A 12,175-nucleotide genomic window follows, 5' to 3' on the forward strand; every position below is an offset into this window, starting at 1 on the left:
AAATTCTATTTGTATAGTTTGTTGCTAGACTTCTTTTGTTTCCCGAAATCCACGGGTCTCACTGTGCGGTAGGTCATGGCGGGTAGGAACAACATTTCCCTTGCTCCTCTATGTTGCCACGTGTCCACCCGGGGCGTCTTCATTACGCCGATTCTGTTGCAAAACGTTTCTTAAATGGAAGGGAACGGGACTGGACCTACCCAAATGTGTCCAATATAAACACTCGTTTTAGCTGTAAAACTGTTTACAACAGTTTGGACTAATTATTACACCCCTGCTAGACAGCTCACTAGTCATTAGCCAGCGTCAAGCTAAAGCTTTGCCAATGTAACAAGAAAATGGACACGGAATGTCAGTAACCAAAGGCATATTGTGACATTTCGAGGAAAAATATGACAAAAATATCAGTTGGACATCGAAATCCGACTGCAAAGGAGAGAGCCAGGAAAAATGGGGAAGTTCGATTGTAGAATCACGACAACAACATTCTCTTGTTTCACGAGTAGCTAACTTCTGTGCAACCTTGAAGCTGTTGTCATTTGCAACTTTGAAAATGATGTATTCATCAAGAAGAAAACCAGTCCTCTATTTCAAAGAAGACAGAAGGTAAAACATAACGGTGTTCGGTATCTCTAATGTTAACAATGAGAGAGTATCCAGTCCTAGACTGATTAGGCTAGACGAGGGAAGAGATTTATGCATTTCAAGACATTAGCAAACTAGTCAAATGTGTAATTTTTATCTACTAGTGAGGCCTATGCGAATCATAAAAATACACTACTACTGTAGGTACACTAAAGCCTAAATCTCTATTACATTGGGCCACTAGCCTATTTCTCAAAAACGTGTGAGAATGCAGCCGGTGTAGATGGATTGCAGTCAGGTGTTGAAGATGGTTCAAATATTTCACATCATTTCTTGGTATTGTTCAACCTCAAAGAAATGAAACACCAAAAGCACCTCGCCCAGAAGAGCGTTATCAGTGAGTAGTTGACTACAATAGAAGTGTGTTGCTCTCAGATTTTGTTGTGTGAAATAATCTCGGTGCATTGATTTCAGTTTGTTTTCTGGTAAAATTGCACGATAATATTTTGAAATCAGCCTTTCCTTATAATCTGGACGTAGCCAATGCATACAGGGTGTGTGGGTTTGGTTGTGCACGCGTTTTAATGTACAATACTAATGCCTAACTTGAGTTATTGAAACGTTTGAACTATTAGCTGTTTTCCAATGGCAATGTGATGTGTCTTTCAGCTACTAAACCGCTCACTTTTACATGCATGGCACTTGATCAATTTGTGGTTAAGGTGTGCATCATAGCATTGATTGACTATACTACATTGCTCAATATGAGACTTGCTATTACTTCTACTTTCAGATTCTGTTCTGGGAAATGCACAGTATACAAACTATTTGGTCTGTGTGTGGTGCTGGTACTGGTCTCCCTCCTATGGCTCCAACTCAGCTGTACAGGAGACATGAGCCGGGTTGTAGTGGATGACAGACGCCTCCTCCATCAGCCCTGTCCGCTGGAGAGACTGGCATCCGCTGCGGACGACCCTTCCTGGGGTCCTCACAAGCTGGCCCTTCTGATACCTTTCAGGGAGAGGTTTGAGGAGCTGCTGGTGTTTGTCCCCTTCATGCACACCTTCTTGAACAACAAGAAAATACTGCATAAGATCTTTGTAATCAACCAGATGGATCACTATCGGTAAGTGATGGAAGATGTTATTTTGCCCTGTTATTCATTAGGCCTACAACAGAAGTGTTGTCTAATCTGAAGGCCACAACATATTCTATTCTGTTCTATCCTGTTCTATTCTATTTCATTCCAATGGTTGTTGATGAATTCTAATTGGCATAGGGGAACTATAGTCTGGATGTGTGCCCAGTTGATGTGTGCCTTACCAAAGAAATATTGACTCCTCCTGGTAGTAAATAATGAGTTCCACCCATATCTCACCGCAGGTTCAACAGAGCCTCTCTCATTAACGTTGGTTACACGGAGAGTGGTAACGACACTGATTACATCGCCATGCATGATGTGGACTTGTTACCTCTGAATGAAGCTCTGGACTATGGTTTCCCAGAGGAGGGCCCGTTCCATGTGGCCTCACCAGAGCTGCACCCCCTGTATCACTACAAGGCATACGTGGGAGGAATCCTACTGCTCACCAAACAGCATTATCACATGGTAGGTTAGCCAATTGTTAAGTTAATCATTCATTATCCATAATAATAGACAGCACTTCAAATCTCCAATATGTTCTTTTTTTTCATAATCGGTCGACCTCTAGTAGACATTACTGTGAAATGCTTACTTAAGAGCCCTTACCAATGATGCAGAGTTTAAAAATAGTAACACAAGAGAAATATAATAAACAAAAATGTAGCTATATACAGGGAATACCAGTACCAGATCAATGTGCAGAGATATGTACATGAAGGCAGGGCGAAGTGACTCGGCATCAGGATAGATCATAATAATTGTATGATTGTGGTGTGTTGTTTTAGCTGTGTCGTGTTCTGTGTTCCTAAAGTGCAACGGCATGTCCAACCGGTTCTGGGGATGGGGGAGAGAAGACGATGAATTCTACAGGAGACTAAGAACTGCTGGATTACGGGTAAACCAGGACTGTCCTTTACGTGTCACAAAGAGACAGAGATAGCTAAGAATTTGGGTTAATCCCTGAAAATACTCCAAAATAATGATAAAGCCAATGAATGATTAGCGTCAGTATCTGACACCTCTCCCTACGTAGTAGAACAACTCAAGAGTACGTTTGCATGTAGATCAGCAAAACAGCTACCGCCACGTCTCTATAAATACTATGAATAATATAATCAATCTGTCATTTTCTGTTTGCCAGCTCTTCAGGCCCAGTGGGATAAAAACAGGGTATAAAACATTTCGCCACATCCATGACCCTGCCTGGAGGAAGAGAGACCAGAAGAGAGTGGCTGCACAGAAACAGGTGGAGATGCATTCACTGGGAACCTCCTACCGTGTTGTATTGCTATGTGTTGCATTCTCAGATAAACGGATACTGGATTTATCTCTTTGGTTGTATTTCTAATCACAGTACTGACATTGTTTTTCTCTCCTCGTTTTTTGGAAGGAACAATTCAAGGTTGACCCTGAGGGCGGGCTGACTAACTTGCAGTACAAGCTGGAGTCGAGACAGGAGCTGACTATTAGTGGAGCCCCTGTCACTGTCCTCAACACCAAACTGGAGTGTGACACAGACAAGACTCCCTGGTGTCTGTTGAACTAAGATGGCCCCCATGATAGACTTATGCTGCTTCTCATCTGGGTTATGTTCATTATCTACCAAATGGAATAAAACAGACTAAAACAGGGAGGGACTACCTGAGCTTCTCCAATGAGAAACACTTGTTTTTGTGTGCCCTAATGAATATGACCCCGGTGCTACAGAGGGGTGCTGTTAACCCCTGCTTACTGTGCTACTTCGGGACAGTTTCTGGTCCTGAGGACATGGCTAAAACAAACAACCGCACCAGGAGACATGGGTACCATATTCTGTCCGGTCCAGAGAAGAGCCGTTGACCTTTGAACCCAGCAACGCCTTCCCTCATTGGAGAGATGGAATGTATTTATAAACTAGCTAAATGATGATGTCTTTTAGAACTGCGGTGTAGCCGTCTGACTTGCATTCAGAACTGTGAGTGACTGGATCTCAAGCAGGCCTAACTTCAGGGTCTTTTAAACTACAGACACTTTGCCAATATTGACGACACACGAAAGGAAAGGTGTACTGAAATCATAAGCAAAGGCCTTTGTGTCTGTTTATCCAGGTGACCGACCAGGACCAACCCTGCTTAGCTTCAGAGGCCAACCAGCAGTGGGATGTTGGGTGGTCTGGCTCCTGGGTGTGGTACTAGTGGACCATTGCCTGTCCTTCAGTTGAAGTCTGCTATACTGTCTGGATTAATGTCTTATCATCAGAGTTAGTTTGCTATGAAAGGGTTTTCTTTCTGACATTGTAATGCACCGGGATTGGCATGCCACCTCCATGGTACATAGCGCTGTATTCTCATCCGGTATCCATTGTGTCCCATCATGTACTCAACTAGTAGTGAGTTGAGTATCAGAGTGCCCTTTTGGGTTTGTTGTTGATGGTAAAATCAGCTTTTAAGGTTTACAGTTGTGCTTTAGAAAGTTTTCAGAGAACGACTAGATATTATGAAAGTATGTTTAGGTAATGTCAAGCATATGTTACAACAGTTTGGCCATATACCATACTGCTGTAATGTCAAGCATATGTTACAACAGTTTGGCCATATACCATACTGCTGTAATGTCAAGCATATGTTACAACAGTTTGGCCATATACCATACTGCTGTAATGTCAAGCATATGTTACAACAGTTTGGCCATATACCATACTGCTGTAATGTCAAGCATATGTTACAACAGTTTGGCCATATACCATACTGCTGTAATGTCAAGCATACAGTTGAAGTCGGAAGTTTACATACACCTTAGCCAAATACATCTAAACTCAGTTTTTCACAATTCCTGACATTCAATCCCAGTAAAAAATGCCCCGTCTTAGGTCAGTTAGGATCACCACTTTATTTTAAGAATGTGAAACGTCAGAATAACAGTAGAGAGTGATTTATTTCAGCTTTTATTTATTTCATCACATTCCCAGTGGGTCAGAAGTTTACATACACTCAATTAGTATTTGGCAGCATTGCCTTTAAATTGTTTAACTTGGGTCAAATGTTTCGGGTAGCCTTCCACATGCTTTCCACAATAAGTTGGGTGAATTTTGGCCCATTCCTACTGACAGAGCTGGTGTAACTGAGTCAGGTTTGGATGCCTCCTTGCTCGCACACGCTCTTTCAGTTCTGCCCACAAATGTTCTATGGGATTGAGTTCAGGGCTTTGTGATGGCCACTCCAATACCTTGACTTTATTGTCCTTAAGCCTTTTTGCCACAACTTTGGAAGTATGCTTGGGGTCATTGTCCATTTACGACCAAGCTTTAACTTCCTGACTGATGTCTTGAGATGTTGCTTCAACATATCCACATAATTTCCCTGCCTCATGATGCCATCTATTTTGTGAAGTGCACCAGTCCCTCCTGCAACAAAGCACCCCCACAACATGATGCTGCCACCCCTGTGCTTCACAGTTGGGATGGTGTTCTTTGGCTTGCAAGCCTCCCCCTTTTTCCTACAAACATAACAATGGTTATTATGGCCAAACAGTTCTAATTTTGTTTCATCAGACCAGAGGACATTTCTCCAAAAAGTATGATATTTGTCCCCATGTGCAGTTGCAAACCGTAGTCTGGCTTTTTTATGGAGGTTTTGGAGCAGTGGCTTCTTCATTGCTGAGCGGCCTTTCAGGTTATGTTGATATAGGACTCGTTTTGCTCTGGATATAGATACTTTTGTACCTGTTTCCTCCAGCATCTTCACAAGGTCCTTTGCTGTTGTTCTGGAATTGATTTGCACTTTTCGCACCAAAGTACGTTCATCTCTAGGAAACAGAAAGCGTCTCCTTCCTGAGTGGTATGACGTCTGTGTGGTCACATGGTGTTTATAGTTGCGTACTAATGTTTGTACAGATTAACGTGGTACCTTCAGGTGTTTTGAAATTGCTCCCAAGGAAGAACGAGACTTGTGGAGGTCTACAATGTTTTTTTCTGAGGTCTTGGCTGATTTCTTTTGATTTTCCCATGGTGTCAAGCCAAGAGGCACTGAGTTTGAAGGTAGGCCTTGAAATACATCCACAGGTACACCTCCAATTCACTCAAATGATGTAAATTAGCCTATCAGAAGCTTCTAAAGCCATGACATCATTTTCTGGAATTTTCTAAGCTGTTTAAAGGCACAGTCAACTTAGTGTATGTAAACTTCTGACCCACTGGAATTGTGATACAGTGAATTATAAGTGAAATAATATGTTTGTAAACAATTTGGGGAAAAATGACTTGTCATGCACAATTTATTTTACCTTTACAAGGTAGATGTCCTAACCGACTTGCCAAAACCATAGTTTTGTTTAACAAGCAATCTGTGGAGTGGTTGAAAAACTAGTCTTAAGTACTCCAACCTAAGTGTATGTAAACTTCCGACTTCAACTGTATCGTACTGCTGTAATGTCAAGCGTATGTTACAACAGTTTGGCCATATATCATACTGCTGCAATGTCTTTCTGAATGATTTGACAAGTCAGTGGTACCCGAAAAATGTATTTGTACAATATTCAGTATTTATATAAAGTTATGACTCAACCCTGGAAAAACATGCACATTGTCTTATTCTCATTATAAATGTCTTCATTGTACATATGATTAACACATCTGTATCTTATTTTCAATACTGAACATGATCCAATTGATCCATTTCTAGATCTGTATGACAGACCATTGTGCTTAGACTTTGTTATGTTGACGTTTCTCACTATAATTGAAATTGTAAAGTACTTGATCCAGTTGAAACCTTCTGAGGAAATGCTAATAAGGATTCGTTAATAACTGATGGCACTTTGCATGACAGTGTAAATGAAGTTGTGTCACCTCTTGTTCAGATTTCAGGTGCTTAAAGTGACCACTGGCCTGTCATTCCAGGTGTGTCTTTAATCTTCCTGGTCCAGTATACAGGTGTGTCTTTAATCTTCCTGGTCCAGTATACAGGTGTGTCTTATACAGGTGTGTCTTCTTCTGGTCCAGTATACAGGTGTGTCTTTAATCTTCCTGGTCCAGTATACAGGTGTGTCTTTAATCTTCCTGGTCCAGTATACAGATGTGTCTTTAATCTTCCTGGTCCAGTATACAGGTGTGTCTTTAATCTTCCTGGTCCAGTATACAGGTGTGTCTTTAATCTTCCTGGTCCAGTATACAGGTGTGTCTTTAATCTTCCTGGTCCAGTAAACAGCCTTTGAAGTCAACCCTGCGTTGTCCCGCTGGTTATAGACAAGCCACATTTTTTAATCCACTAGATACACGTATCACTGCCCCAGAAGTCTACAATAGCCTGTCTGAAATGTAGTATATGGTATTCTAAGTTTATAAAATCAGGCATAACTTGTTATGCATTTAAAGTCAGCTCAGGACTGCAGTAGTTAGGCCTATTTCTGCTTTATGACCATGAAAGTTTCATTATTGCATTTAAATAGCCTAGGGAGCAAGCTACCATATGTCCTGTCCATATGCGATTATCGTTGTATGCCTTGTTGTAGCCTAATACTTATAGAAAAGACTATAGCATATTTATTTCATAAGCACAAACTAAGTCTCACTCAATGGCAACTTTGCCTAATTCTGGGGGCAGACGTTTCCCAAAACCCAATGCCATTCGTTTTCGATTAGATCGTGATTTCATTTGAATATCACAATGAAAACCTTTAGGCTTGTCTCATGACTGTGGTGATTTGTCACTTCAGCCCCGCATGTAAAGCTCCTGTCTGAAGTCTTGTGTCAGGTCATAATTGAGCCATCGGCTCTTGGTCGACCAGAACACGGCACCATTTAGGACAGGCCCCATCAAGAAAGGTTTACACTAATCTCCTCAAAGTAGTTTCTGACTCGATGCGACAATACCTCTCAGGCCCTCTGATCTATCTGTTGAGGCGGGGTATAAAGTCCTCGCCTCCCGCCTGGAGAAGGGGCCACATTGAGCCACACTCAACCGCGCAGCATGACGAGAGGAAGCCTGAGCGCGAGTTCCCTCAACGGGACATCTTTCTCCTTACCATCATACTTTCCTTTTTATGGTGGAGCAACAGACATCTCCGCATGCTTGACAAACACGATTCTATCAACAACACAGACAAAAAAAAGCGCGATCCTTCAGCATAGAAGTGATTCATTCCGTGGGTCTTTCCGGGGAAGCAGCCGCACAACAAGCCATGCACATCCAGCAACCAGACGGAGGCGCACTGCACCATCCGGCGATGCTGACTCGGGCGCATTTTGGAGACACAAATTCACTTCACCCAGTTTACTAGAGGCGTCTAAGTGGTTACAATCAAGTTCTGTAGAACGGTAAGATTTAAAGTTGAATTTATCTCGTCAATGTTTCCGACTTGTATTGTTATGGTCCAAGGGAGAGTAGCATACATTATAGGTCTCGCGTCGAATTGTTTTGTAAAACGGATGATCTGACTCCTCTATTAATTCCAAATGGAATACGGAATAGGGGTCATTGGGATAATGTATAATTAAGAATATATAGCAAATGAATGTTTGTTTTCTCTCTGCAGGACAACCGGACAGTCTATAGGGGAACCTTCGTGCGGAGATCCCGCACTATCTACACACCGACAACCAGCTGACTAAACTAGATGAGGTGTGCAGTAAGCAGCGGTACATGACCGGGACCGAGAAGATTATTCTGGCCTCATCGCTGAGACACGGGTCAAGGTCTGGTTCCAGGACAGGAGAACGCGGTGGAGGAAGGCCCACGGGGATATTGTCGGTGTACCGGAGAGACACGCTCACGATGAAACGTCGAGCAAGGAGGAGGATGAGTTGATTTCCGTGGACAATGACGAGTTTTTTAAATATGTTTTATATTAGTAAATGCCTTGAGCCCACCACACACATTCATGGTGATTCTTGAATGCTTTTATTGTCAAACAAGAGAGAATATTGCCGATATTTTACCACTGCGTGGCCTGGCATGGTATGCTTGTGCTCATCAGCTGACAACTAGGCTATGAGTCACTGAAGATTTAGCCATATCATTTGTGTAATATATTTTATATTCCCCATATCACAACATTCCTTATGTGATTTAATTTTCCCCTGCATTCCTTTTACACCTGCAGTTTTTATTGGGTTTCCTTTCAGTTTATGTGGCGGCATTTATCCACGTACCGAACCCAGGATATAGGCCTAGCTTTATACCGAACCCATGATATAGGCCTAGCTTTATACCGAACCCAGGATATAGGCCTAGCTTTATACCGAACCCAGGATATAGGCCTAGCTTTATACCGAACCCAGGATATAGGCCTAGCTTTATACCGAACCCAGGATATAGGCCTAGCTTTATACCGAACCCAGGATATAGGCCTAGCTTTATACCGAACCCAGGATATAGGCCTAGCTTTATACCGAACCCAGGATATAGGCCTAGCTTTATACCGAACCCAGGATATAGGCCTAGCTTTATACCGAACCCAGGATATAGGCCTAGCTTTATACCGAACCCAGGATATAGGCCTAGCTTTATACCGAACACAGGGTGTAAGCCTTCTGTACCAAACCCAGGATATAGGCATAGCCTTGTACTGAACCCAGGATATAGGCATAGCCTTGTACCGAACCCAGGATATAGGCATAGCCTCCTATATTGCTGTTGTTTCTGTTCTTAATGTGGAATATTTTGTACTGATCACTGTCTCTATATTGTTGTTTTGACTGATATGTTTTAGCTACTTGATATGTAATTCTCTTGTATTTAAAAAAATAAAAATAAACCTTTGGCTTATAGATGTGAAATGATTAATAATATATAGGAAATGCCGTGTCCAAAACAGCAAGTTTTGATTTATTAAAGAACACACTATTTGCTGCAAATAATTATAGGCTACATAAATATATCATCCAAATCGACTAATTCTAATATACTCGGATGACAATAGTGTGATGGACACAAGACTGCAGATATAGCACCAAACTGAGTGACTGATGCATTAATGGGCCACTACAGACTGTTTATTCGTTTTCAATGAGTTAAGAAGTCCCCCCAGGCATACTGGCCCTCACTTAACCAGGTATTGTGTTTCTAGAAGCCAGGTGTGTGGAGGTAAAAGCTTAAAGTCAGACCCAACACTGACATTCTTTTCCCTAATTGACCTTTATGGACTCGAGCTGACAGCGACAGGAAATGTTTGTCCGCGATAGTAAATAAATCAGACAGTCCGGAGAGAGAGAGACAGCCATAAGGGCACAAAACGTTCCACAATTTGAGCCTAAATATATGCTTCAAGGTTAAATTCCTCCTCACGCCATTTGCACACACTGTACATATACCTTTTTTTCTATTGTTTTATTGACTGTACGCTTGTTTATTCCATGTGTAACTCTGTGTTGTTGTTTGTGTCGCACTCCTTTGCTTTATCTTGGCCAGGTCGCAGTTGTAAATGAGAACTTGTTCTCAACTGGCCTACCTGGTTAAATAAAACATTTAAATAAAAAAATGGCAATTAGGTAGTAGATGGAAGTTTCCATTATGTAGTTATTAAAAAATAATACGTGTGAAATTAATTCACATTATATAATTAATAACTAATAAAGTTAAAGTAAATTCGGGGTAAATCAAATAAAAAAGAATATTGTTGAATTTAATTAAACATTTTTTTTTTGCAAATAGGTAATTATAGAGAATATCATGAATTCTATCCCAGATCTGATTTGAACAGAATATCAATATTATCTTTAAAAGTAAAAGTTTTTACTCAGCACGCACTGACCTTTACTGAGACCATTAAAATCCACTAGAGGGCATTGACCACATAATAGTTTGTGTGAATGCATTGACATGGAGGCTACATGTGCCCTTAAAAAAAATGTATGTAGTTCTGTCATTGAGCTGTTCTTGTCTATTAATGTTCTGTATTAGGTAATGTTTCATGTTTTGTGTGGATCCCAGGAAGAGTAGTTTTGCAACAGATACTGGGAATCCTAATGAAATGCAAAAAAAATAGAGCTCCCAAAGTAACTAATTAATTCACTTGAAATCATTCATTCACCACCAAACGAAATGCAAATGAAAATAAATTATTAAACCAGCACAAGATTTGACAAAATTATGCCCCTCAACTTTACCCTTGACAAATGTTGATAAAGTTATTATTAAAATACTGATTTAATATCATCAAGAACAATGTATATTTAATAACAGTTTTCTTCATTCCATTTCTTATTCAATGTACTGAAACCATAAAGGTAATCTGTAATGACCTGATGTTGTCCATGAACGTTCCATTCATCAGAGTTCTATAAACGGCTCATGTTTTTCCATGTCCTTTATACTGTGGCTTACTATGTATAATAAAGTAAATGACAGGCATTTCCTATAACACATCCTATTTCTGTTCCTTTCTGAATAGAGTAACCTCATTCCTTGTAAAAGGGACTTAACTCCAGTTAGCTGATTCAAGGCAGACCATGCAGGGGGACAATAATCACATTTTAACTCAACTTCACACCCCTGCCTACAAAAACTCCAGCTGCTTAAAACCTCCTTTCAGACCAGCAAATTCTGTCATTAATTGCCAGAGGCAAAATTAATAGTTGTTAATGGCCACCTGAATCAAAGGCTCCGGGGCTAGATCTGCCAGTAAAACCTATTAATTCTATACAGGGGGACTGGGCGGTATAGGATTGGTATAGGGAACAAGAGGGGTGGAGAGTAAACTCCTTTGGGACTCTTTGGCCCTTGGTGGTTCACATCAGCTTCCACAGAGCAGATCATGAAAGATGGAAGCAGGGGGCTTTTGTGGTTCGTCCTGATTATTTCTCCCCTGAAAGGACTGACATCTGTCCTGGGTTCCTGGGACTGGCTGTTCCTCTGATCTACTGGTACCCCCTCCTCTCCCTCAACAACATCTAAGATGGTAACTACCAAAAGAGGGAGGGAAGGTACCCTGGACATAACGTAAAGAGGACATATTTCCCAGACCTTTGACCTTAGTAAAACAATACTTCTTTAACTGACCTATTCTCAAAAGGAGTTTCATTTAGCAGACCTATAGGCCTATTCTGTAAAGGACTTTCATTTAGCAGACCTATAGGCCTATTCTGTAAAGGAGTATCAAATATCAGATCTATAAGCCCATTCTGTAAAAAACTTTCATTTAGCAGACCTATAGGCCTATTCTGTAAAGGAGTATAAAATATCAGATCTATAATCCCATTCTGTAAAGGACTTTCATTTTGTAGACCTATAGGCCTATTCTGTAATGGACTTAAATTATTTTCAGTCATCAGTGGTTTTGGATACCTTGACTAAAAAAAAATCATAGTAAACCTCAGAGATATTTTGTAGTTAATCCCTAGAATTATCAGGGACTAGTCTGATGACTAGTCTGATCTTTGACCTAGAATTAAATTGATCAATAAACCTACAGGTGCCACTGTCAGATATGGGCTATAAGATAGGGAAAAGATATGGGCTATACGTTAGGGAA

General features: G+C 40.9%; 1 protein-coding gene across 3 annotated transcripts; it reads left to right on the top strand.

Moving 5' to 3' along the window:
• The first annotated feature begins 285 nt into the window (after positions 1-285).
• Positions 286-6,392, top strand: LOC139366549 (beta-1,4-galactosyltransferase 7-like). 3 transcript variants are annotated; one of them, XM_071104168.1, is made up of 7 exons: positions 286-606; positions 941-982; positions 1,379-1,711; positions 1,969-2,194; positions 2,541-2,624; positions 2,871-2,975; positions 3,120-6,392. In XM_071104168.1, exons 1-7 carry the CDS (start codon positions 554-556, stop codon positions 3,273-3,275), a joined length of 999 nt encoding a protein of 332 aa, XP_070960269.1. In that variant the 5' UTR covers positions 286-553; the 3' UTR covers positions 3,276-6,392. The 3 variants fall into 3 exon arrangements, with proteins under 3 accessions (XP_070960269.1, XP_070960270.1, XP_070960268.1); XM_071104169.1 differs by lacking the exon at positions 941-982; XM_071104167.1 differs by lacking the exon at positions 286-606 and having other exon boundaries at positions 616-1,711.
• The last annotated feature ends 5,783 nt before the right edge of the window (positions 6,393-12,175 follow it).

The sequence above is a fragment of the Oncorhynchus clarkii genome, chromosome 14 (genome assembly GCF_045791955.1).
Source record: "Oncorhynchus clarkii lewisi isolate Uvic-CL-2024 chromosome 14, UVic_Ocla_1.0, whole genome shotgun sequence".
In the NCBI taxonomy this organism is placed as follows: Eukaryota; Metazoa; Chordata; class Actinopteri; order Salmoniformes; family Salmonidae; genus Oncorhynchus; species Oncorhynchus clarkii.